This window comes from Balaenoptera musculus, chromosome 2 (genome assembly GCF_009873245.2).
Source record: "Balaenoptera musculus isolate JJ_BM4_2016_0621 chromosome 2, mBalMus1.pri.v3, whole genome shotgun sequence".
Taxonomy (NCBI): domain Eukaryota; kingdom Metazoa; phylum Chordata; class Mammalia; order Artiodactyla; family Balaenopteridae; genus Balaenoptera; species Balaenoptera musculus.
In genome coordinates, this window is record NC_045786.1 from 92,204,651 (window position 1) to 92,230,605 (window position 25,955).

Consider the following 25,955-nt stretch of genomic DNA (forward strand, 5'->3'; position numbering starts at 1 on the left):
TATTCGGCCCCTTGAAAGAGAAGACAAAAGTCACTTTGGCGCCCCCTATCTCCCTCCTAATAGGGAGGACTCAAGGGCTCTCGAGTGCTTCCCGAGCCGGCTTTAGGAACCGAACCTGCGTGGACGACAGCGCTCCAATTGCGTTTCTGGAGGAGGTCGGAATTTGGCTTGGCCCCTTGCAGTGTTTCCAAGGGAAGGTTCGTACATTCGTGACCGTCCCTGGCAGCCGCCCAGCCCGGGACTTGGGGTTCCACTCGCCATTGGCCAGCCGTCGGTGTGACGCGCCAGAGGCGGGGCCTCATCAGCTGTTTGCGGGATGCCCCGAGCGGGCGTATTTTGGAAACAATACCGCGCGGTGCAGAGTGGCCTCCACCCGCGCCAGCCCGCCTGCCGCTGCCGCCGCCCCTGCCTGCGCCTCCCGCCTCCCGCCTCCCGCCTTTCGCCGCAGCCCGGTGAGCGCCCGGGCGGCAGGGGGCCGGGCGGTGTTGGATCGCACCTCCTTGGGGAAGTGGGGAGAGGATCGCGTTGCGCGTGGGGGCCCGGGAAGGGTTGGGCTGCGGGCGTCTAGAGTGACCATGGACTGGGGCGCTGGGGTATGGGAACGGGGTGCAAAACCTACATCTAAGTGCGCTGCTCCACGAAGGAACGTGGGGGTAGTAGCATTTGAGACTCCAAGGAGTTGGGTCCAGGTGGGCAGGGGAACGTGCGGTGCACTGCTGAGCAGACCTGGGCGCTCGAGAATGGCCCGGCCTCTGGATCTGACTTTGGGGTAGGGCAGGGAGTTGTGGGACGTCCTGCATCCCTGCGGAGTCTGAAGGCTCCTCTCCTTAACAGCCGGGCTTTTTCCCTCCTTCCCAACTGAGTTTGGGCGCCAAGCCCCCGAGTGCTCATCACGCTGGACCCTGGCGCGGAGCCCTGGCATCACGACTCGGAGGCCGAGATCCTCTCCTGGAGTCACCCAGGTCTGCTGTGTGTTGTGTGAGTGCGTGAGTGTGTGTGTGTTTGTGTGTGTGTGTGTGTATGTGTGCGTTCCCAGATTTTAGCCCTCGTCGAGGTTCAGAATGTCTAGCTACTGCTTCTCCTAGGAGAAGGAGTCTTGAGTTCAGCATCCCTCTTAGAGTCCTTAAGGGCTGGGATGGCTCCAGCAGGCTTTAGGTCCCCTTGCTAGGAATAAAGACTTCCCTGGTAGTGCACTTAGGAAGTGCCCTTCTCCTGCCGGTTTGCACACCACCTCTTCAGCTCAGGGGAAGGGGAGAAGAAGGTCCCTTTACTGTATCTCAGTTTACACTTGACCTTGTCCAGCACCTGTCCAGAGACTCCCACCTGCAGAAGGGCCACCTGCAGTTCCTGTGGAGAGTGGGAAGGGTCCCCCTCAGGCTTGCAGAGCCACACCCTCTGGCTGCACCTCCCCCACTGTCCAGTCCAGGCAAGGGTGGAATTTGGGGCTTTGCTGGGAGCGGGTGGGGGAGGTGATAGGCTTCAAAGGAAAACCCAAGACAATGACTCCTGACTGTGATTGGCTTTGGAGGGCCCCATCTTAGGTTGGGATTGCCAACTTGCAGAGAGGAGGTGGAAGGGCAGGAGGGGAGCCCCTGCCAGGTGACTGGCAGGACAGCACTTGGTCCTTTCAGTGGGAAACCTTGTTTCCTGGTACTGATAAAGTGTAGTTCTCTCACTCCCCTTTGGGAAACACTGTCCAAAGAACACCATGTGCCTGTTTTGCCATCCAAGCGGGCATCTCCTCGCTGTCCAGGGAAGAGGGCAGGATAGGGACCATAGATAGCTCAAGGACAGGATGGGATGGAGGGAGGGTTGAAGCAGGCACTTCAGAGAGAGCTTGCATTTGAGAAAGCCAAGATTTCTGAATTTAACTGAGCTTCTTTAAATACTTTACCAACCCACAGACCATTTGGCTTGTTCTTCAAAGACAAGAGACTGGGAGACAGAATTCCCAGGGGACCTCTAATTGACTCTGGCAATGACAAACGCTGTCTCTCTGTATCCTTAACCATTCAGGTGGTTGCTTTTCTGGCTGCCTCAGGGACCCTAAGGGGTTCCTGGTGTGTGTATAAGGGGTTGGCTTGGGAGCTCAAGATGCTGCGTGGCTCCAAGCTCAGACTCCCAAGAGCCATCAGGTGGAGCAAGTGGAACTTCTTTATCACCAAGAAACTCATGTCAACAACCTGAGGAGTTTAGGCAGCGAGTGAGGTCACAGACAGAGGGCTAAATTTCACTTCCTTCTGTGAGGCAGGTTGTACCCATCTCAGGTTCAGCGCTGGCAGGAGTGGTAGGCTGTGGGAAAAGATTTGAAGTCGTGGAGACTAGTGAGTAGACTGAGCTGGGGTAGGCTGGCCACTTTGCTGGATGCTGGACCTCCCCTCTAGGCTAAGCTGTGGTGGGCAGACAGCTGTACTCTGCTGAGAGGGCAGCTGCAATGACTAACCTGGGTTTTTCTCCCCTTCTCTCCCAGGACACACTCTTACCACATCGTTCAGCCTGTTTGTTGTGTTGAGCAAGCAGGGGGTGGAGACTAGGGTCTTGGGTAGGGCTTAGCAGGTTTGGAGGGAACCTGGCCACCCTAGGACTGCTGGCGTTTGTTTTTGCTGCTGAGCCTGGAGCTCAGCTCAGAGCGAGATGAGAGCTTGGTAGGTTACTCCTCAGGCCAGTGAGCGAGTGTGCCTGTGTGTTGTGAGCACTGTGTGTACAGCCAGTCACAGCGCCCTCTGCCCTCCCACAGCTACTCACAGAGGCTAGTCTTGTTGACATTTCTCCAGGTACCCTGCGTGCTTGTAGCAGCTGATCATACCCCTCTATGGCTCAGAGTCAATAGCAGTCAAACTGCATGACCGTGACCAGCCTGGGTTAGAAGAAGAGGCCGAGGGGAGGGAAGGTGGTTCTGAGTGGGCCCAGGGAAGAAGCGTGGAGAGTCTCAGAACTGCGAGGCAGCCCACATTTGGGGGCAGTGTCACCCTTGGCAGTGCTTTAGCTCTAGGGTTGTCTGTCATCAGTACCTGACCCCACTTCTCCACATAAGAAGGGGGAGCAGGAAAGAAGGAAGGGGAGGGGAGTCCTTCCAGGTATAGCCTGGGTGGGGGCAGCCTCCCGGATGCCTGCATTGCACCCTAACAGGGGAGATGGAGCCACCCCAGTGTGTGGAGGAGCTGGAGGATGATGTGTTCCAGCCAGAGGATGGGGAGCCGGGGACCCAGCCTGGCAGCTTGCTCTCTGCTGACCTGTTTGCCCAGAGCCAGCTGGACTGCCCCCTCAGCCGTCTGCAGCTCTTCCCTCTCACGCACTGCTGTGGCCCTGGGCTTCGACCCACCAGCCAGGAAGACAAGGCTACCCAGACTCTCAGTCCAGCCTCCCCAAGCCAGGGTGTCATGCTGCCTTGTGGGGTGACTGAGGAACCCCAGCGACTCTTTTATGGTGAGTGCTCTTAGCCTCAGGACTCCTCCCTTAGAGACTGGGGGAAAGGAGGGGACTTGCCCTCCCCAGACCTGCTCTTTGCTGTTTCCTTCCCCAAACTGAGCAGCAGGCGCTACCGATTCTTCAACTCTCACCTGCTGCTTGTCTGCTTGTTCCTCACCTGTGCTCCTCAGGCCCCGCGCAGGGCAGATTGCCTTGCCATTCCTTCTGCTCTTTTGTCCCTTCCTGGAGGGATCTTTGGGTCCATGGTGTCTCCTTGGGTTGGAAGAAGGGTAACCTGGGTCTCGGCCTTTACATCCTGTGGCCTGTTGTGTGGCCCAGCCCTTTGTGTGGTGATAGTGATGTACCTTCTGTAAAGTGGCTAACGCTGCCGTGGGGAAGGCTGGGGGATCTGTGACTCGCTGTTGACACTGAAGGGAAAAACCCAGCCTGTTCTGGGAGGGCAGGTTCCTGAAGGCAGAAGGTGGCCCCCAGTTGTCACTTGGGGCTTTCTGTGCTTGGAAGGGGAACTGGAGAAAGAGGTTGGGCCTGCCTGGGCTCAGTGCCAGCAAAGGGGCTGTTTCCAAGGTTCAATCAGACAAGACCCCTTCATTTGTGGGCTTCAGTGGTTGGTTTTATGAGCAATCTGCCTTCCTCTGGCAAAAGGGCAGGGTTAGACACTCAGTCTGTTTTCTTCATTTAGCACAAAGCTTATGGAGAGAGGGCCGAGGTTCGGAGGCTATCTTGCTGTGTCTGACGGAGCAGATTGAGGAGACGCTGCAGTTATTCCCAGAGGGAGCTGCCCTATAGGACAATTCTGGCAAAGTAGTCCTGGCAGGAGTCTGAGAAGATAGATAAGGCAGGCGGGGAAGAGGGAAAGACGGGAGCAGGCCGGCGGGTGCCCCTAGTGGCAGCTTGGTGGCCAGCTCTTGGTAAGTGAGGAGCGCAGGTCGAGATGTCTGGCCTGGGGCTGCCTCCGGAGAGAGGAACTTGGCTAATCTGTGGCTCAGAGGAGTCCTCTCTCCGTTTTTTTTGTACCACTGCCCAGAGCTTCAGGGCCTGAGACCAGCCTTCCTCTGCTGCACTATGAAGTGAAGATACTTTTTGCCTTTCTCTTTCTCTGTCCCCTGCTTTGCTCAACCCAGGAACTCTGGAGAGCTGCCTCCAGTGCTTTTCCAGAGAAGAGCTTCAGCCTGCTACTACTGTATGAGGGTAATAAATAATAAACTGTGGTCAAGCGTAGCTGGGTAAATAAGGACAGAAGGTTGGCAAGTTCACCCACACTTATTACCTTTGCCATGACACTGCCGGTGAATGGAGGACTGAAGGCAGGGACCATTCCCTTCTCTTCTCCAATATCAGCTTTCATACTCTTGGGCAGCAAGTCAGGCTGTCCACATTTGGCAGAGTGCCCTGATAAAGGCAGACTAAGTTCCTCTCCTTGCCCACACTAGGGTCTACCCTCGGCCCCAGGTCTCGGCCAGGAGTGGCAGGCATGGGGAGGATGGGGCAGCTGTGGAGCATGCTGAGATGTGGGCCCTCTGTCTTTGCAGGCAATGCCGGCTACCGGCTCCCCCTCCCTGCCGGTTTCCCTGCAGGCTTGCCCCTTGGTGAGCAGCCTGCTGAAGGGCAGTGGCAACATCGAGCAGAGGTACAGATTGCCCGAAAACTTCAGCGCATTGCAGACCAGTTCCATCGGCTTCATATGCAGCAAGTAGGCATGGGGGGCTCTTGGGGGGGGGGTGTGTCTGCTGGGGCTGGGGGGCTGGGGCCTGCCTCAGCAACTCTGTCTCTGCCAGGCCCCAAGGATAAGGTCCCAGAGTTTTGGCCTCATGCTCTTGTGATTCTCGTGCACTGGATGGGCCCGACTGGATGAGCACGCGTGCCCTCACCTCTGAGATCCAAGTTGTTTATCTGCCCACTCTCAGCTCAGGCTCGAGGGAGATGCTACGATCCCTCCCAGGGAATGGGATAGCTTTCTGCGGCCTTGATTGACAGACTCTCTCTTCTTGAGGCCAGGGGTGGGAGATGGTCCCTTACAGACCTGAGGGCAAGATTTTCAGGGTGCTGAGGAAAACTGGACAGTCGGGCGTGCCCGGCTGCGGTGCAGTGTAAAATGGGTAACCAAGGCCGGGGATGGGCCTGAGTTGGGGAAGGTGGTGGAACCGGTTGTAACCTGACACTTTCCAGCTGGGGAGGCCGCTCCTCATTGTCTCTGCCTGGGAACCGGGGCCTGGGACTCCGGAGTGTGTACCTCAGAGAGTCTCTCCAGGCCAGCGGCCGGGTGCTCAGCCGGGCGCTTGGCCGGCAGCCTGGCACCAGCCCCGCCAGGGCGGAGCATCGCGTGTCAGTGGAGCATGCGGCAGAGCCCATCAACAAAGGCGGCGGCTGGCGGGCTCGTGCTGGAGGAGCCCTACGTGCCACGGGCTGGAGGCTGCCCTGCTCTGCAGCCGCTGTCTGGGCCGCCCCCGGGCACTTAACCCTTCCTCTCTGGGCTGACTTTCTGGATGGCTGCCAAGGTGGGGAGAGGATCCTGAGGCTGGATCCCTGCTAGTACAACCACTGCTGAAGCGAAGGCACACCACCTGGAAGTGAACACATTCGCTACCTGTGGGACAGTGTCCCTGGCCCAGTCAGCTGTGTGTGTGTGTGTGTGTGTGTGTGTGTGTGCGCGCGCGCCCGCGCATGTGTGAGTCTATATCTGACTGTATATCAGGAAATCAAGAGAATAAGTAATCCACCATGATTGGGCAGACCCTGAGGTTAGATGGGGAACTTCAGGTGACCAGAGGACAGCTATTGGTAATAGAAGGTTTGACTTGGCCAGCACCAGGGGGAAGAGAAATTGACCTTGGATTTCCTGAGAACAGGCCCTCCGGGGTTAGACATGGTGAGCGTCCCTGCCAAGGGAAACTTGGGGCTAGACCTGGCCCTGGTGGCTCTCCCAGTCCCTCAGGAAGGGAGGGTGGCCCTATGCTTAGATAATAAGGCAGCCTAGCCACCTCCTCTGGCTCCAAGCTCCAGCCCCTCTTCGCTCCTTTGATTTTTCTGTGGAGACTTGGCTTAGAGTTTCCCCTTCGGTCCATGTGTGGACGCACTCTGATTCTTGATTTCTGCCTCTTGGCCTTCTTCCTGCCCATTCACTCTGCCCTGGCTGTGTAGGCCTGTGGTTGGCCTGAGCTCGCAGCTTCTGGTCCCGGGGCTGCAGCTGATAGAGGACACGGTGACTGTGGGTCTCACAGGCTCGTCTGGAGAGCTCTCTGGAAGGCAGTTTTCTGCGTTCCCAATAGCCCTGATCTCTCTCAACAGTTCTTTCCCAGAATGTTCAGCCATCCACGGGTGAGCCCCTGTGGGCTTGGGAGCAGGCTGGGAGGCCCCCCTTGCCCAGCTGAGCCCTGGCACAGGACCAGAACTCAGCCCAGGGCCCTTTCTTCCTGACTCAGTTCCGCACAGGAGAAACTGGCCCTGATCCCAGGTCTGACCGTGCTCTTTGCTGCTTGGCATCATTGACCCCCGTCCAGGGCTGTCTCTTTGAAGGCCTGGTTCAACTCCATACAAGGTGCTGTCCTCTTAGCCAGAGCCTTCCAGCCGGGGAGGAGGAGGGGCAGAGCCAGAGGAGAACTGGAGGAGAGTCTCCCCTGCTCTGCACCTCACCTCCTACTGGTTCCTGACTTCCCTGGGCCCCTCACCATCCTGCCAGCTACCTACTCCTACCGTGCAGTGGCAGGAGGCTGGCCAACGAGGCCTTTCTAGCCAAGAGCTGGTTTCCCCAAACTTTCCATTGCAAAGAGCCAGGCTTTTTGTCCACGGGAGTCTTCTTGCTTTTATCCCCCTCCTCCCTGCTCACCCTGCTCACTTCCCTAGGAGCTCATCCTGTGGGAAGCGCTGGGGTAATGGCTATGGGCAGATGGAGAGCTGGCACGTGTAGGACCTTTTAGCAGCTAGTTTTAAGAAATGAGCCATTTCTGAACTTGATTATGATATAAACTAATGTCTAAATATTTCATATCTACACAATACTGTTGTCACTCTTACATTCTTATCCTTCATCTTCTTTCCCTATTCCTTCCCCTCATCTTTGCAGACAAGGAGACTGAGGCACTGGGATGGAAGTAATTTAGGGTTAAGTCTCTAGGCTTCAGATACAAAGTCAGAAGGCCCAGGTTTGAATGCCAGCTCTGCTACCTACTAGCCACCGGGAAGTCTCTGGCAGAGCCTGTTTCCTCTTCTGTAAATTAGACCTAATGCCAGAGAATCTTATCATGAAGATTCAGTGAGAAAACACCTACGAGAGTTCCAGGCACACAGTAGGTATTCTTTAATGCTTGTTTTCTTCTGTCTCTCTGTAAGCCTGATTGTCCCCCACATTTGTTCTTGTCAGTTCACAGTGCATTTCCCACCCCACCTGTCCCTGAGTAGAGCTGCCTCCCGTGAGCCCCCTTCTACCTACCCTGTCCAGAGAAATCAGCGTCAAAGCTGACCAGTTGTGGGTCTTGGCCTTGTACATTTCTCCTAGGAGAATAGTGGTCAGTCTCCATCATTATGGGCTGAGTTTAAATAACCAAGAAAGACAACCCAAAAGGCAGTAAGAAGGTCGAAGGAGCCTGGCCATCTCCTCTCTCCTCAGGTCTGGGATTGGTGTCCCAGGGCCAGACCGTGGCCATGGGTTCCCGACTCCTGTAGGGAATGTGAACTCCTGCCTTTTGTCCCTGGTTAGGGACCTCAGTTACTCTTTTACTGTATGAGAGGAAGCCTTCTCCCTGGGAGATGTGGAGCACAGGGAAGGGTGTGATAACGGTAGTGTGTTGTAGGATGGCTTTAGGGCAAAGTGAGTGCATCAGCATGACCCTAGATACAACATGCTCCAAATTCCCCCTGGTGCTGGTTTTTGTGGGCCATAAGCCCTCCCAGCATGTTTCTCAAGGAGCTTGCTGGATGGAGCTCTAGCCTGGTTACCCAAGTTCAGGTCAGCCACCTGTTTAGGGTGGTTTCTCTGGGCAAGGAATTGGAAGCAGAAGATCAGTGCCAGCGAGCTGCTTGCTGTCAGCGCTTTGGGTCTCCAAAGCAGCAAGAGACTTTGAGGCAGAGTGAATGGAGGTAAAAGCCTTTCCAGACCTGGTCACACACCCCCAACTTCCTCTGGCTGGGTCAGGAGTGAAAGATTCTCCTCCTTGCTCTTCTGTGAGCTGCCCAGCTGTAGCAGGTGACCTCTGGTGGTCTGCTGACTGTGGTCTACCTTGACCTTGGCTCTGTGAGGGTGCCCTGGTGTTTCTTGTTTGCCCAGCTTCTACAGGGAAGATGGCGGTACAGGTTTGCTTCCTCCCTGAGCTCAAGGGATGCTCTGGCCAGAAGGTGAATCCCAGCTTCTTTCCATTCCACCTGCCGTGGTCTCCTCCACCATGAGCCAAAGAATGGACAGAAGCTGGTGTCCCATCCCCTTAGGAGAGTCTCCTGTCCCAATGGCACCATCTTGAAAGTTGTGGGATATTTCCGGGTGATGTTAAGAAGCCAAGAATCCTAAAAAAAAGAAAAAAGTGGCTACTGTAGACAGCTGAGTGAGTAAAGCTACAGGAGAATTGGAATTCTTCATGTTGGAAGCGGCTTTTTCACTTGGACCAGGAGTGGCTCCATTCAGAACAGTCAGATTTGGAAATTCCCTGAATAGTAATTAGACTTTCTGGAAAATGACATCTGAGAAAAATTTCAGCCACTCAGTTGAAACCATCTTTAGTTGCAAGATCACAGAAAGGATCCTGGACTGAGAGGCAAATTCGAGTTCAAATCCCAGCTCTGTCACTTATGAGTTCTGTGTTCACAGGCAAATCATTTAACTTCTCCGAGCCTTGATTTCTCATACTCATCTTGTAGAGTTGATGTGAAAGCCCTTTGGAAATTGTTATATGTATCCTATTACTTCTTACTGCGTGGACAGTTTAACACTTGAAAATGGGTTAAAAGATGATCTTAGGATTTTGTTCTTCGGGAGCTCTTTTGGAAGTTGTACCCAAGGTGGTGTTTGCATGGTTTATTAACTAGTGGCCTCTCTGCCAGCAGCCTGGATCCTTTGTTCAGGGAGCTCCTAACTACTTCCTGACCCTTTGGGATGCTCTCCTTGTTGGTGCGTGGTTTTCTGGAGCTCAGACTATAGCTGATAAAGTTGTTCAGGCTCTAGATGGGACAGCCCTGGGCGGGAGCCCCAGAGATTCTCCCTAGAGTGAGAAGGGTCCCTACAGAGCCAGCCTCTGTCCCGGAGTGGGAGGTCCCCTCGGACATTGCCTTTGGAAGAGTGAGGCTTGGGGAGGGGCTGTGGAGAGCGCTGTGCGTGAGAGCCAGGGCCAGGGCTTGGGGGCCCTGTGTTTTGCTCTGTGGCTGGCTCTGTTTATATCGCTCACTATATTTAGCTTCTGAGTCATCAGCGTGGCTGAGTAGAGCTGAGTTCTCCACACAACTCGCACCTGACTACTCTGTCTTCCAGGAGAAGGGCCTTGTAGTTCCGGACAGTTCATTCCCTCCCCACCAAGGCAAGCCATGGGGACGGGTTGGCTTTGGTTTTTTTTTCTTTTTCTTGGAGGGGGATGGTGATGGGAGGGAGGGCTTTGGGGGAGGTGCTAGAAAAGAGGGATAAAGAAAAACATCTTGTTTGCCTTTTGATCCAAGTCTGGCAACCAAGAGGGCATGTTCCATGACCAGTACAAGAACAGCCGGTGTGCAGGGTGAGGAGGAGGGTCCGGCCTTCTGTGCTCAGCTTGCTTGTCCTGTCCAGGGACTGGTCCCGGGCGGGACGAGAACAGCCAGCTGCAAAGGCCCCAAGTTGGGAGTTGGAGCCGTGGGGGCGGGGGGGGGTCCTTCTCCAATGCCTTGTAGACCCACAACAGACCAGCCCCCTCCTCAGTCCCCTCTCTCCCTCACTTTTGACCAGAGCGCACATACGCCTCTTCCCCCCTGAGTTCTTAAGAAGTTGCCCATTAGTTTCACGGGGCTGTTCTCAGACTGGGGGAGACAGAGCCATCCCTGGGGGAAGCTGGGTAAGGGCCTCAGTCCTTCCCACCTCCAGGCCATGGAGGTGCAGCCCATGGCTCTGGGGACATGGGTGGCAAACACAGCCCTATCCCCGCACCCCCAGTGGCTGAAGCCCGTGGCTTCCACCTATGTTCGAGGAAGCCCTCCTGTCTTCAACTCAGCCAGCCCCAGGCTGCCCTTTCTTCCTGGGAGAAGTGATTGGTGTTTCTATGGTGGCAGCTGGTGGCTTCAACCTCCTGTTAGCGCTGCTGGCTGGGCTGAGGAAGCTCTTGTCAAGGAGAATTTTTTTTTCCTTTTCTGTTTTGCCACGTTGCTCATTCCTCAGGTGTCTAGGTCAAAAGCAATCTGGACAGTGGGCCAACGGGGCCCAAGGGGCTACCCCGTGGGTCTCAGAATCCCTTGCCCAGCTTGGCAGCCTGGAATTCTGAGCCCGGCTGCCTCTGGCTGCCATGGCCCATCTCACAGTGCAAAGTCAGGGATTTCCTCAGGACTTCATGAGTCTGCCTAGAAGATAGCGCTCCTGGGGCTGGTGCTTTGAGCTGAGGGTGTTGAGGGAACTGCTCAGCAAAGTGCAGTCGGGCCCAGGTTTCCCTTGTCCTCACCAGGGAGTGGGGAGCTGCCTGGGGCAGCCACTGCCTCCGTGCTTTACATATACTTATCTCATTTAATCATCACAACAACCTTGTACTTCGAGACCCCATTATCCCCATTTTATTGGAAGCCGGGGCTCAGAGAAGTGGGATAACATGCCCATGTTACACTGGAAGTGGCTGAGCTGGGAGCCATGCAGATCTGATTGATCCTAAAACCATGGTCTCCCCATTACCCACCCCTGCTCCTCAGCAAGCACAGCCCGGAAGGTGAGAATCTGATGGAGCTCCCACTTACTGCCCGGACCCTGGCTCTGCCTCCTGTAAAACTGAGTTCTGTGTTCTTGCTTTTCCCCCCTTCAGATTGTAAAATAATCGAGGACAAGCCTTACAGCTTGCTCATCTTTGTGCTTCGTAACTCTTAGCTCAGTTGGGTACCTGATAAAAGTTTGCTGAATCAAACAAACATCTCCCCAACTTCTTTTATGTGGAATTTTCCTTAAGTCTTCCTTAGCTCTGTATTCCTGTTCTCAACAGCAAGGCTTTGTCCTTCAGCCTCGCCGTGGCGGGTTTAGAGTTGATGGGGGAAAGGGAAGAGGTGAGGTAGGAAAACGGCATTTTACAGAGAGTGTATCTCCCTGTAAAGCAGGGTAGATACAACTCTGCATTTTAAAGAAACTGAGCATGGTTTCAGAAAATGATCTGAAGTTATCATTTCAGGCCAGTTTTAGCTTCATTTCTGTTTGATCTTCAGTTAGCTCTGCCTCTGAAAGGTTTATTTTTTTTCTGGTCCACAGCATCCTTACTAAATAGTTAATGATCTGGAAACAATTTCTTTAAACATACTAGGGGAGCAGTTAGGTGGCAATTCTCCTTGAACAGTTAATACCATTTTCATAATGTGAATAAACACACTGTAATATTTTAGTGAAAGAACATAACTCTGGAGTCAGAAGTCAGGGGTTTGAATCACCCCCTCCCAACTAACTTGCTTGGGGTAACTTTTCTGAACCTTTGCTTCCCCATCTGTAAAATGGGATTGAAAATAATACCTGCCTTTCCTATGTCCCAAACCTTTGTGAGGAGCAAAAGAGACAATAGGAAAGCATTTTAAATATGCGATATAAATGGCTATCTGTTTGGTAAATCTGCATTTTGTGTGTTAGTTTCTTTTAAATCAGGGCTACAGTGTAGCTTTGCTCCTTCCTCGAATTCTTTGGGGGTGAATTAGCTCTTGCTGGAGCATCTGGTACACTGGTGACACACAGAGTCCCCAGAGGGTGTGAATTGGGTCCGAAGGGGGAGAGCCAGAGGGAGATTCTTATCTGGGGAGGGCAGAGAACACTCTTTGTGCTTAGGACAGAGGCCATGTGGGATGAAACAGAGTTTGATTTGTGTAATCCAACCTTGTCAGATACCACAGCCAGCTCTTTAAAAAAAAAAAAAAATGCCTTTTACTAGTTGGGCCTCTCTAGGCAAGAGGCTGATCCTATCACATCAAGTACATCTTTAGACCTGGCCAGACATCAATTGTTCCTGGCTTCAGACAAGTGGGTTATCTTGCAAGGCTGACTTTTCTATAGTCAGTCCAGCGTGCTTGTTGAATACCTACTATGTGCCCTACGTGTTCCCTGTTATCCAGGACGAATGATCTGGGTGTTCAGTTACAGTGCCTTGTGCACAGGGGGAGTGACTCAAACACTCGTCAACTGACTGCCTCCATCCCCTGATCACAGAAAGAAAGTGGGACTGAAGGAAGAACCCTAGATCTCTCATGCCTGGTTGTGCTCTCCTAACTGAAGAGAATATTTTTTATCCGCCACGTTAGGGCCCCTTCCCTTGGGGCGTTCACCTATATTCTTTCCTTCCCCGTCTTGTCCTACCCTCTCGCTCTGAATTTGAGAGCTCTGGTGTAAGCTTAAATTCCCATCAGCTCCTATCTCCTGAACCCCAGTCTCCTACCCCTGAGGTTACCCTGGCTATGCATTCTGGGAACCCCCATTCTTTTGCAGGTTCCCAAACTTTGAGGGGTCCCAAGCCAGCCTGGGAGAGCTGAGCCTTGCGCCAGGGGTTTGCACCCACTGATCTCAGTCTATGCACTGGGTGCTGTGCCAGGTGCCTGAGAGTCAGAGGCCAAGCGTACCCGTTCCTGGCTCCCCCTTCCTTCTCCCCTTCTCCCCCACACCCTCTCCTGGAAGGATCCATGTGCTCTGGTGTTTCGGTGTCTTTGTGTACCTCGTCCTGTTCGGTGAATGTTGATTTCCTTCCTTCTTAACTGTTTCTCTCCCTGGCCTCCCTTCAAGACCTTTTTCTTTCCTTTCTCGTCAGGCACTTTTGTTTAATTTTTTAAAAAATATTTTATGTATTGTTGTTGCTCAAAAATCAAGGCATTCTTTGATTCTCTTGCTATGTGGCAATTTGGTTTCCTTTCAATAAAGGGCCTTCTGGGGGCTGCCCTGTGGCAGGAGAAGGCTGACTGGGGTATGTGTGGCATTGCTCGTGCTCACAGAAAGGGTCGCTGGGGCAGTAGATGGTTTCCCAGGCCCTGTTCTTGCTGGCCGCACGGCTGCCAAGGCAGCCAGCTTGACCCTGTACTAAGCAGCCTGTTCCCTAGGCCCACCCAGACCCTCCGCCAGGCTGAGCGGATTCACTTGTTGGAGCTCTGAGTTATAGTGCTGAAGGTAATTGTGGATGACAAACTCCGAATCACCAGACCTTAGGGTTGGAAAGCATCTCAGTGGTTTCCAAATGCCTGTCTGTGGCCTGGCTGCCTCAGAAGCACCTGGGCAGGATTTACCTCCGGGTTGGCCAAGTCATTACTCTGGTGGGAGGGAGGGAAAGAGACTAAAGAAAATACCAAATCATGAAATGTTTTCTTCTAGGCTATAGGATCATGAGGGATTTTATTTTCTCCTCTCTAATTTCTTGTATTTTCCAATTTTTCTATGTTACTTTTTTTTTTTTTTTTAATTTATTTATTTTTGGCTGTGTTGGGTCTTCCTTGCTGCGCTCAGGCTTTCTCTAGTTGTGGTGAGCGGGAGCTACTCTTTGTTGCGGTGCACGGGCTTCTCATTGCGGCGGCTTCTCTTGTCGCGGAGCATGGGCTCTAGGCACGCGGGCTTCAGGAGCTGTGGCTCATGGGCTCAGGAGTCATGGCTCGCGGGCTCTAGAGCGCAAAGTGGCGCACGGGCTTAGTTGCTCCGCGGCATGTGGGATCTTACCGGACCAGGGCTCGAACCCGTGTCCCCTGCATTGGCAGGCGGATTCTTAACCACTGCACCACCAGGGAAGCCCTCTACGTTACTTTTATGACTAAAATAGACAATACATGCTACTTCTGATTTTTAAAAAATGTCACTCAGGGAGCATGTTCAGTACACAAATTCCTGGGCCCCTTCCCTGAAGATTCTGCCCCAGTTGGTCTGGGTGGGACCTGGGGACTCTGTATGTACAATAGCACCTCCGTGGATTCTGTGATGCAGTCGGGTGTGGGAACCACTGATCTAACACCACGCCTGCACTTCACCTGTAAGGAGAGTGAGGACTCAGACAGGTTGCTGGGAGACCCCAGCCTACCAGGTCCTCTGATTCCTGGCCCGGGGAGCCACCCACTGCCCAGAGTGCCTTCCTGGATGATTCAGGGGCCCAGAGGCCCGTCCCAGGCAGAGGCACAGAACCTAGGTCCTTCCTGAGGCTGGGCCTGTGTGCACCTAGGCCTGTCTGTGTCTCCCGGCAAGACCTCAGCCTTGCAGTCTGACAGCACTATCTGGCCCACAACTGCTTCTAGGTTCCCCAGCAGCCACAATGACTGGAGTCAGGATGCTTCCTTGCCTCATCCCCAGAGACCTCAGGGCCCAGGAAGTTACCCAGGCAGAAGGTTGCCCTCCATGAAGGGAACGTGGGAGAAACTGAGGCCATACAGGGATGGATTGGTCCAGGCCCCAAATGATCGAGTTGTGGATCTCCCTTCCTTGGCCCTTGAGCTGTTTTGAGATGATTTAGAGAAGGGGAGGATGAGGGTCTGCTTGGGTGTAAAGAAAGGTATATGGTGGCGCTTGGAGCATAGTAGTAATGGGTAAGGACATTGCCCTAGGGCCAGGTGGTCTGGATTTAGCCCAGTCCCTGCCACTTACTAGCTATGTGGCCAAGTTACCTCTTTGAATGATCTCATCTGTAAAATGGGCATGATAATACATACCTGCGTCATAGGGTTGTTGAGAGGACCAAAGGAGTTTAATGTGTATAGACCAGTCCTGCTCATACTCTAATGTGTCTTAAAGTCGCCTGGGCATCTTGTTAAAAATGTGCATTCTGATTCAGTGGGTCTACATTTCTAATAAGCTCCCAGCTGGTGCTGAAGCTGCTGGTCCGTGGACCGCATTTTGAGAAGCAAGGATGTAAAACCCAGAACCTGACACGCTCAATTTACAGTTACTGTTAGGATCATGGTTGTTATTGTTACTTGGCCTTTTCAAACAGGCACCCCAGGAGCCTCGGAATTCCAGCAGACTGGCCTCCCCAGAGACCAGTCTTTTCCTGGATTTTCCTCATATTCCACCCTATGACCTTTGCACCTGTCCTGGGTAGCAGCTGGGGAGGGGAAGCAGAAGGAGGGGGTGCTGTGCCCAGCTGCTGCAGGCAGGCCTGAGTCTTCAGGTTTGCAGCTGAGTCCATTTTCATGCTGCTTTACCCTAACCAGATTTTGTTAAGCCGGCTGTGTTTCCTCTTTTTACTTGTCTTTGTTTACAAAACATGAGGAAGCCATCAGTCTCCCCAGTCGCAGTCTGCCAGGCCTCCGCTGTGGCACACCCCGATTTCCCTTCCCCTCTGAGCAGGAGCCGTGCCTCCCACTTTCTGGGTTGTTTTGCAGTCTCCCCTTCTGCAGGGGAAAGAGGAATGCTATTGCTACAGGTATGGGGTGGGGGGAATACCTGACAGGGCCCTGAGGTCAGCCTCAGTTGACATCTCTCCTCTCTTCTCTTTGTGACCTCAGGCAGGGTGACAGGGAACCCGGCGAGGTTCCTGCACAGTTGCCTGGGGACAGGTCAGGGAGGCCAGGGCGAGACGTCCCTGCAAAGCTCTGGGAATCCAGGAGCCCCGGGCTCAATTTCCAGCTCTGTCACTGACTTGCTCTAGCCTCTTCTCCTCTGACTAGGAGTTGCCTGGTGGGGGCCTGGGCTGTAGTTAAAGACAGCAGGGGCTCCAGCTCCCCTACACACGCGCGCACGCGCGCGCGCACACACACACACACACACACACACTTCACATAAGCGTGCTTGCTGCCTGGGCCACTGCGGCAATCCAAGTCCAGCCTCTGTGCTGGCTCCTTTTTTGCACACTAGGTTCTTATTCCCCTGTCCACCGAGAACCCCACGGAGAGGGCCCCAGCCTAGTCCTCCTGCCCTGGCAGATAAAGAGAGAACAAAGACCGCCTCTTCCAGCACCCCTCGGTGCCCTTCGGACCTCTGCTGGCCCCTGGGAAATGGTACCTGTGTGGGCGGGGCACCAGCCACAATCCTGTGAGCCACTGACCGCTGACCTTTGCCCTCAGCTTCTCTGCCTGACAGTAGGACCTGGGATAACCTCCAGAGAGTAGTGTGCATTCTTTGTTTTTGTTTTGTTTTCAAGTATGTTCTTGCTTAACGTTTAATTGGCTCCAGTCAGTAGGAAAGCGCTCCAAGAGGGATTATTTACGGCTTACTGTCAAGAGCAGCTATAAAAAGGGCAGCACGGAGCTGGAGATGCTGGGAAGGGAGAGAGGGCGGGCGCACAAGTGTGTGTGTGTGTCTGTGTGTGTGCGTGTTTGCACTGGATGAAGTCAGATTTTTGCTGCCTCAGCAGTGTGGTTTAAATGGAAGATTAACCCTTTGACCTTCACAGTGTCAAATCACTTGCAGATGGAGGCTCCCCCGCTTTCCCCCCTTGTTTTCTGTGTTACTTTGGAGTTGGGGGAGAGAGGGGGGCACTTCTTCTCTTTCTTGCTGAAGAAAGTTTGTTGTTCATGCAGCTGAGGTTTGCGGGGCTCAGGAGCCAATCTGATTAAAAGCAGCACTTGGCTAAACTTTGGAAAATCCTGCAAGCAGGGGAAAAAGTTTAATCCTCTTGTGCACCGTGCATAAAGAGCCTGGTCTTTTCTTTTTAATGTTCACACTGCAATTGTATTTGGAGAACTCAGCTATCTCCCCCTCATCGCCACTTCTCTCGTCCCTCCCCCAACTCCCCCAGTTTGCAGTCCTGATGGCATTAAAGTGTCGCCCCCAAGACGTGTGGATCTGAACTTTGACTGGAAATGATAAGGAGTCGTCTAAGGCTGCGTTTAGGAGTTACGTTGTTTTGTTTTGTTTTCCTTTCAGCACCAGCAGAACCGAAATCGTGTGTGGTGGCAGATCCTCCTCTTTCTGCACAACCTCGCTGTGAATGGAGATGAGAACAGGAATGGGGCAGGTCCCAGGTGAGGCTGGGCTGCCCTCTTCACATGGGGCACCACGGAAGGACATCGGCGAGGACTGACACTGTGTCTTGTGAAGTTGTTGTTGTTTTGTGTTTTTATTTTAAAAATTTCTCTCTGTGTACATAAGACATACCCAAGCGGGACCTCTTTCCCCGTTCAGGGCTTCGACCAGGAATGGGGCCCTTTGTCAAACACTGTTGAAGTAGAGGCTGGTGTGTCTGTGATGTGGGACCTCCCAAGGGCTCGGACAAGTAGATCCTTCGGTCGTCAGTGGTTGAAGACAACCAGGTAGTGATGTGCTCCGGCGAGTGGACTGTAGTTTTCCCACAGGAACTTATTTAAGAAACAGGAGACTGGATTAGACTCCTGGTTCCACCAAACGTATCAGCCTTCCACTGTGGATGGGGCCCAGATCCGACGGGTCACACTGCTTTAACCCACCAGGGCTTCAGACAAGGCCTTTCCAGCTGCGTGTGGCAACTTCAGTAGGTCGGTCAGCCAGCTCCATGTCTGGGTTCTCCTTGGGCCCAGCCATTGCCCGCCCCAAGGGCTCAGGGATTCTTGCCCAGCCCCTGTCATCTCCAGCAGACCTCAGGGAGGGTCGGGTTTCTCCGTGGACCCCTCAGATGTGCCGCAAAAATGAACCAAACTTCTGGGTAGGCCTCATGTCTGACTTGGTCCTACTTGGAAGCCCCAGGATTGGTCCTGAGGTGCAGAACCACTGCCCCCTCTGGCTGCCTGGGACTGGCTGGGTGTCAACCATGGATGAGCCAAACAAATAGCCAGTCAGTGAGCTGTCGCCAGCAGCTTGTGCCTTTGTCAGCTCTTGTTTTGAAAGACCCAGCCAACAGACGGCATCCCACCCCCCGATAGCAGCACTCTAGCACCGGAAGGGACAGGATTGCATTGCGGTGGCTCTGGGAAACGAGGCGGCCATCCCACCTGTGAGAGCCTTGAGGAACCCAGACCCCTTGGTTTCCTCGGAAACCACATACCTCCTCCCTTTTATCCCCATTCCTTTCTCACACCTAGTGGGATACAGGAAGAAGCTAGCACAGCGGCTTTGTCAGCTGAAATGTGTCTTTTAGAGTAACAAGACAGTGGTTAGAGTGCGGAACTGTCAAAGCTGGGTACACACTTCCTGTCTTCCTTCAGCTTCCAGCCAGGCCAGAAAGGCATGCTCTGGAACTCAGCAGGATCACAGACGCCTCTGAACTTCTTCCCTTCTCTCCCTGCTGTGGCACTAATGGAGAGAATTTAAAGCAGCCAGTCTGGCAGCTCTGGGAGCAGACACAGGGAATCTGTTCACCTAGAAATTAAATTATCATTTTTGCCTATGTGAGAAAAGTTAACATTGGTGCTAACGGTGAAGCAAGGCCCAAGGAAAAGATGGCTTCCCTGGGCAGAGAAGACCCCAGGGCTACCCAAGGAAATTGGAGGAGTCCTGAGTAGACTGTCAAATCTGAACAAGCCCAAGCTCCTCTAATTCTGCAGAGAGGAGGCCTTTGTTACCGTTGAAGGACACACTGATCTTCCTGACGTACGGTCAGGCAGGTCGTTCACTGCACAAGGCCACCTGCAGCGGAAGGTAATGGAAGCTAGAATCCAGCCCGGGCTCTGCTCACTAAGCTGTATGCCCTAGTGTAGGGCTGTGTCTGCTTACAGGAAGGGGTGCCTTTCCTAATTTGCACAAAGGTGCCCTATGGGCTCACAGTGGCTCGGAGAGGGACTTCAAACTGCATAAGCCTTGGTTTTGTTCTGCTTGGATGTTCTGGAGGTATTACCTATTCTTGGACAGAATTATATTCTCAGGGTGTGTACCATGGTTTGTCTGCTAAGAAGATAGGTTCCTGCTTACAAGAAGGAACCCAGGGAACAGGCATGAAGACTGGTGCTGGGACACTCTGACCATTGTGAAATCCACCCTTCCCTGTGTGTCTCCACACCATTTTTTGACGTGCATAGGACATGTGTTGTTTTTCCCTCTCCTGGACCAAGGCTGTGATGGGCAGGCTGCTGGTGTATCTTTGAGTGGCACACACAAGAAAACCAGGATTATTTCTACCAGCCACTTTTATCTACTCTCAGCAGACTTTCCACGTGAGCTGAGAGAGCAAATAAATGGTCCAGGCCTTGGTGCCGAGGCAAAGCCATCACCTTCAGAGACCTTGCCGGGCCTGGGTGGGATGCCCTGTGGCCTGTCCTGAGAACTGAGCCCAAGAGTTTGAGAAGCTCAGCTGAACATCGCACCTGGGGCCAGGTGGAGGGTCATCTGACTGCACTGTCTCCATCTTCTGTGAAGCCAGGAACTAACTCACTATCCTAAGCAAGCCAGGGCAAAGTGTACAATGCCTCTCCTTCCCCTCCCCCCAGAACCCAGGAGGTAGAATAGCCCCAAGAGGAAGAGAGTTTCCTCCTGGCTGGCTGTTTTTAATTGGCCTAGTGGTCTAGACTGGCCCCTTCCCCCTCTGCCTGGTGAGTTGGTCTGAACATTCCTCAAGTCCAACCTCAGGACACATGTCCCTCCCCCTGGGCTCCCTCTCCCCATCCCCCGGGAGCTTGGCTGTCTCTAGTTAGGGAGTGGAGAATCAGATTTAGAGGGAGGGACAGTGTGACCTGGCTCCTGACCTGTAACCAACAGAAGACTTGTGGAGCTTTTGTGGTTTGCTGAGGGTGGGGGTGGGAGAGGGACTGGAAACCTCCCTCCCCGGTAAGGATGCCCTGGAGGAGGGGAAGCCTGATATTCAGGGTCAAAACAGCCCTTCTAATTCAGAACCCCAGAGGAGGGGATTCTGGAAGCCGGTAGACAGAACTGGGGAGGGAACCCCCTCAGGCCCCCCGTCTGACTCTCCCGGAGTGTTGGAGGACTCCCTGCCTTTGCCCACTTCAAAGTCTGGGCTGCTGGAGAGCTGCCCCCGTGGCCTTTTCTTGCTCAGTCCGAGGCAGAAAAAGACCACCTCCCAGTGCCCTCCACGAGCCCCTAGGGGAGGGGGTCTGTGTCGGGAGCTATGTGGCAGGCACGTTCCGAGCGCTCAAAGGGGCCCAGCTGACTTGTCTCTCTGTCCCCAGTGGCCCAGCCGCATCCAAGGATGGGTCCGGCCTGGGCCTGGCAGGGAGGGGGTGATTTGGGATGATCCAGCCAGGGCCTCCACTAGGGGCTGGGGAGCCACTGTGACTGTCCTAGTCAGCAAGGAGCACGTGGAGAGCTTGCGAGCTTGTCTCGTTTGAGGGACCTGATGCAGTGGGGTAGGGCAGGTGAGAGCCCGCAGAAGCAGGCACTTCAGCTCTGCGGGGTTCTGCACATCAGTGCTGCAGCCCAGGCCGAAGGAACCTGCGGGGTCCCTCTGTGTGTAGGTGGGGACACCTTGGTGAGAGACCACCCTGGCCAGACTCCTTAACCCATCAGGCTGTGAAGCCTCCTGGGGACACTGTGGGCAGTGGGCTCTTCAAGGCTGGTGGGGACTTTGAGCCTTGAGGAAACCGCAGAGAAAGCCGCGTTCTTTCATAGATGCGCCAGCCTCTTGGGCGGGAGGTGCTCGGAGCCCTGCAGGCTCCCGGTTCGCACTGCCCCTCTCTGTGCATAGGAGGCCAGTGCCTCTCCCTGCTCTGTGAGCATTGCCCAGTGGGCTGCCCCATCCCTGGGTCCACAGGGCCTGTCGGGGGAGACCCAGTGAGAATGTAGCATTTTGTCTCTCCCAGGTTAGCTGTCCTGGGTTCTAGGCACTCTGCCTCTGGGAGAGAAACAAGGAGAGAGAGGGAGGGGATGGGGACTCATTGTTTTTAAACCTGTACAGAATATTTGGCTTTGTGTTCTTCACATGCATATATGTGTGTGTATCTTTTCCCCCATCAATTGGTACAGTTTTTAATAAAACCATTTAAAGCAAAGCTTGTCTTTTTCAAGGTGTAGTAAAAATACAAGGGGATCTGTTGGTGGATTAGAGACTCCCAACTTGCTTCTCAGCTGCCCTCCTGAGTTACTGTCCGGGACCCCCGGCTTTTGTCAGGACTTCCTTTCCCCTCTTGGGGTTGTAAAGAGCCATTCTGACCACACAGTAAGCAGCACAGCAGAGGCCCCATGAAGTGGAAAAACATGGGCTTTGGATCCAGACCTGGATTTGGATCCGGTTCCAGCCTCCACCAGCTGAATGATCATAGGCAAGTTGTTTAACCTCTCTGAGCCTTCAGTTCTTCCACGTGTAAATTACAGCTGTGCCTGCCTTGCAGGATTAAAGGGAGTGTGTACAAAGGACCTGCCCAGGGCCAGCCCTCAGCAACTGGCAGCCTCAGTGACCAAAAGTGCCCTGGCGGCCCCTCTGCACAACCCCCCACCCCTGTCAAGCTGGGCTTCGCTTTCCTTTTGTCGAGGTAGCATCTCACGAGGTAGGCTAGTTGTTGGGGGACTTCCTGGCTTGTCTTTCTTTGCGGATTAGCAATGTGTCTGACTCAAAGGGGTAATTTAAAGCGCTTGACAGAGTTCTAAAAATCCTTGGGAAAAACCACTCCTGGTCCTATCAGCAGTAAGCTGTAAACTGGAGGACCAGCTCGCTGTGCCGCTGCTGGGCCCCCATACTTAGGAAGCTGTCGGCTCTCTGAGGACCAGCCTTCCACTCTGGTTCCTAGCCTTGTAGAGAGTGGGAGCTTGAAGTGACGTCAGTTGTCTTGTCTAACCTCTTCGTTTTATGGATGAGAAAACTGAGGCCCAGCAGAGGGATGCAGTTTTCTCTTTGGGCTTTTTAAATAGCTGAGTCAGTCAGAGGGGGGCTTACCCCATCCATCTTGGTTTCCATTTGGAAATTGCAGTGCTCTTGCCCAGATCTGCGGGGAAGCCAAAACTTGTCTGTTTTTAATGCCAAATAACTGCCTCTTCTCCTGTAAAACATGGCACTTCTAACCACTCTATATTTGGACAGAGAGGTTTATTTTTACTGGAGTGTGGTAGAAGTGGGGCCTGGTGCCATGTCCGGATGTTATTCTACATTTCACATGCAGGGTTGTAGTTGAGCCCGTGAAGCAGCTCTTCTGAGATTCGCAGGGAATTAGGTGATTGTGATAGTAACGACTTTCTTTCAAGTCATCTGTGCCTACTTTGGGTGAGGCTGCACTCAGTTGCCCCGCTAGAAACCTGAGACCTCACCCCCTCCCTTCTATCTCTGATCCCTCCAGACGAAGTCCAGTGAGAAGTTAAAGGCACAGCTGCCCAAGTTTGAACCCAGGCGCCACTCTTTGCCAGCTGAGCGGCACAAGGCAGGTCACACATCTCTCTGTGCCTCGGTTTCCTCATGTGTAAAATGAGATGATACTAGTACCCACCTCATAAGGTTGTTGTAAGCATTAAATGTGTGAATATGTGTAAGGGGCTTAGCATAGTGTTTGTTAAATGTTAGTATTTAACTAAATGTTAGCTCTTAATATTATTAATAATATTACTTTTATTATTATTATTTGGAGGCAGCTGATCAATAAGCTCTGACCATTCTTTCTCTCTCTCTCTTTTTTTTTTTTTTGGCTGTGCCACGTGGCTTGCGGGATCTTAGTTCCCTGACCAGGGATTGAACCTGTGCCCCTTGCAATGGAAGCGCAGAGTCCTAACCACTGGACCGCCAGGGAAGTCCCAGCTCTGACCATTCTTATCCAGAAATATGCCTTGCACCTATCTTCTCTCTATCTCTGCCACATTGTTTCTTTCCCTGGACAACTGCAGAGCCCCTACCTGGTCTTTTTGCCAGCCTTGTCCTACCCACAGTGCCTTCTCTGCTGCCAGGGGACCTTTCTAAAAGACAGACTCCCTCCCATCCCTTCCCACTGGAAAGCTTGCCCTACTGGATCCGTTCCACATTCCGTAGCCTGCCTCTCCAGCTACCCCCTTGTATGAGTATTCTGTATGTGTATCCTTATATTTGTATTCTGCATACCATGTATCTTTATATTTGTATTCTGCATAACAAATTATCCCAAAATGTAGCCGCTTAAAACCACCAACATTTATTATCTCACAGTTTCTGTGGGTCAGGAATTCAGGAGTGGCAGCCCAAGGTGGCAGCATGTTGAGAGGCTAGTATTAAGGTGGAGATTCCTGGAGCACCCAATCAATTTACACTATATAAGCTCAGTGATTCCGGTGCGGGGGTGGGGATGCAGTGGAGGGAGGGGAGCGAGAGAGAGAGAGAGAGAAATGTACGTATGATGTAGTGCAGCAGACCTGTCTCTGGCCCTGCTCTCAGTGAACAGGTGGTACCTGGCGTGAGTGGGACATGAGAACATGCATGACAGCCCTTTCTTGACCTCTTATCGCACCAGCATCTTATCCCTCAAAGATACGTTTTTCTAGTCCAGTCTGGCCCTAAATGTCAGTGGTTTCCTCGGCTGTTCAACTGAGGCAAGAGAACTCTCTTCCAACCTGAAGGAAAGCTGTCTGTCTGGGGTTTCCCTGAGAAGTGATCTTGCACTTCATGGGTGTCTGACAGGACTTTCAAGGGCAATTTTCACTTCCTGTGATTTTGGCCTTACAGGAGGTCTTAGAACCAGCCCCTGCGGAAAATGAGTCTCCACTGGACCCTGAAGCCAGCCATTCTGCCCTTAATCCCCTGCTTCCCTAGAGAAGTTTTTGCCCTCCTACGTGGGAAGGCTCCGCGTGGAATTAGAATTGGAATTGCCCTGAAGGGAGGGTGAGAGTAAGTGATGTAAGTGGTATCCTGTCTGGCTTCAGCTTTGCTACCTTTCAGACTCCATGGTACTCTGCAGGCAGATCTGTCACTAGTGTTTGAACTGATGCCGAACCCTGCCTGTGAGAGAAGACAAACGAGGTCCACTGAACGAGTTGACGGCCTTGGCTGAGCCCCTCACCAGGACGCCACTGTAAGTCCACGCACAGATTTGGAAGAAACACATGATCCCTGCCCTCAACATTAGGTCCTAAAAGAAAGCCAGTTGCTCTGAAGCAGTGGGAAGCCCACCTGACTGGGATTAAGGAGACTGGATTTTGAAGGTGACTCTGTCACTAACTGGCGGATTGACTTCGGGCAGGGAAGTGACTTCACCTCTCTGGTTCTTGGTGTCCTCATCTGTACGTTGGGGTGGGACCAGGCTGCATATCTGAGACCTGCCCAGCATTTTCTTCCATCGTTTCTTTATTGGGTCTTGAACTCTTTTAAAAGAGACTCTGCTGAGACTGTATACGGATCCTCTCCTCAGGAGACGGCACAGAATACACAGACTCGAGAATTTTTCTGTAAGATTTCAGGCAGTTTATTGGGTCTCTTTATCTGTCACTTGGTCTCCAGGTTTAAGGACTCTAAGGAAAAAAGCAAAAGAACGAGGACTGCAAAAACTCAGAAGCCAAAGCAAGCTCTTTCCTCATTCTGCTCCTGCCTTTGCTCATCCCACCAGAGGTGACTCTCTCCCAGACTCCTCACCCTTGTGTCCAACATGAAGGAGGGCGGCATAGTCCCTGGAAGCACTGTATTTACTCTACTGCGTTCTTGAGTCCAGAGACGCCCATTTCTCCAGCAGCACACAGGGGGGCTGAAGGTGTGACAGACGTCTGTTCCTTTTTGGAGGCCCCCGCCTGGGTAGGGGTTGTCTTTGTGGCCCTTCTACCTCCTCTAGCTTGAAGGAGGGCGAAGAGCCTGGGTGCCTTCCTGTAAACTCAGGGAGGAAAGGGGCTTCTGATGAAGGTGTCTCGGGATCGTGCTGAAGGAGCTGGTGGAAGCAATTGGATGCTGAAAGTGAAGGAGACCATGGCCCGTGGCCCTGGGAGACCCAGGGGCCGTCAAGGTCAAAGACCTGGGAACTCTGGGCACCCCTGATAAAAGTTCTTGCTTTTCACCTGAGTGAGCCCAGGGTTCTGCTCAGTGATTCTGTCTTTGAAGTGGAGAGGGTTCAGTGCCCGGTAGCAACCTCATTTCTAACACATCATTACATTTGCCCAGTGCCCTTGAGCACCAGGTACAAATTTTACAGGGACTGTGCACACACACAAACACACACTCAAGTGGGCTGAGTACTGTTTTAAACAGTGACCACAGTCTGGTAGATCAGCGCCGAGTCCGGTAGATCAAACCTGGGGTCAGTGAGCCTTTGGCCAGAGCACTAAGGCTCGGTACTACTTCAATATGCTGCTGCTGTTGCCATATACCTAATTTCAGTGATTCCCCCTCCTGAAATGTAGAGAAGAGCTGGTGACATTTCATCGACTGGGGAAACTGAAATTCACCTGTAAGAATGGATGTCATTCCATCGGGACCACCTCTCACCGCTGGCAGCCACCATTTACCCAGTACTTTGATCAGCATTTTCTTGATTAGCATGTGAATGGCTCTGTGCCTGTCTGGAAAGACTCTTGGTGGCAGGAACTGGTCTGTCTCATTCACCACTCTATCCCCACTATCTAGCAAAGAACCTGACGCCTGCACGATGCCCAGAAATCTTTGTGGAAGGAAGGAGTGACGAATAACAATGGGAGGAATGGAATGAGACCTGATGTGGTG

General features: G+C 53.1%; 1 protein-coding gene across 4 annotated transcripts; it reads left to right on the forward strand.

The window, feature by feature from the left end:
* The first annotated feature begins 416 nt into the window (after nt 1-416).
* On the forward strand, nt 417-24,803 carry BMF (Bcl2 modifying factor). 4 transcript variants are annotated; one of them, XM_036844982.1, is made up of 7 exons: nt 417-452; nt 835-962; nt 2,471-3,426; nt 4,959-5,119; nt 17,369-17,466; nt 24,192-24,324; nt 24,750-24,803. In XM_036844982.1, the coding sequence occupies exons 3-6, from the start codon at nt 3,135-3,137 to the stop codon at nt 24,301-24,303; spliced, it is 663 nt and encodes a 220-aa protein (XP_036700877.1). In that variant the 5' UTR covers nt 417-452; nt 835-962; nt 2,471-3,134; the 3' UTR covers nt 24,304-24,324; nt 24,750-24,803. The 4 variants fall into 4 exon arrangements, with proteins under 4 accessions (XP_036700877.1, XP_036700876.1, XP_036700879.1 ...); XM_036844981.1 differs by having other exon boundaries at nt 3,130-3,426; XM_036844983.1 differs by lacking the exon at nt 417-452 and having other exon boundaries at nt 782-962; nt 3,130-3,426.
* Nucleotides 24,804-25,955: the final 1,152 nt, after the last annotated feature.

Coding starts and splice junctions, on each gene's coding strand:
- BMF (XM_036844982.1), top strand. CDS start 3,135: ATGGAGCCACCCCAGTGTGTGGAGGAGCTGGAGGATGATGTGTTCCAG. Junction 3,427..4,958: donor ACCCCAGCGACTCTTTTATG/GTGAGTGCTCTT, acceptor CTGTCTTTGCAG/GCAATGCCGGCTACCGGCTC. Junction 5,120..17,368: donor ATCGGCTTCATATGCAGCAA/GTAGGCATGGGG, acceptor TTTTCCTTTCAG/CACCAGCAGAACCGAAATCG.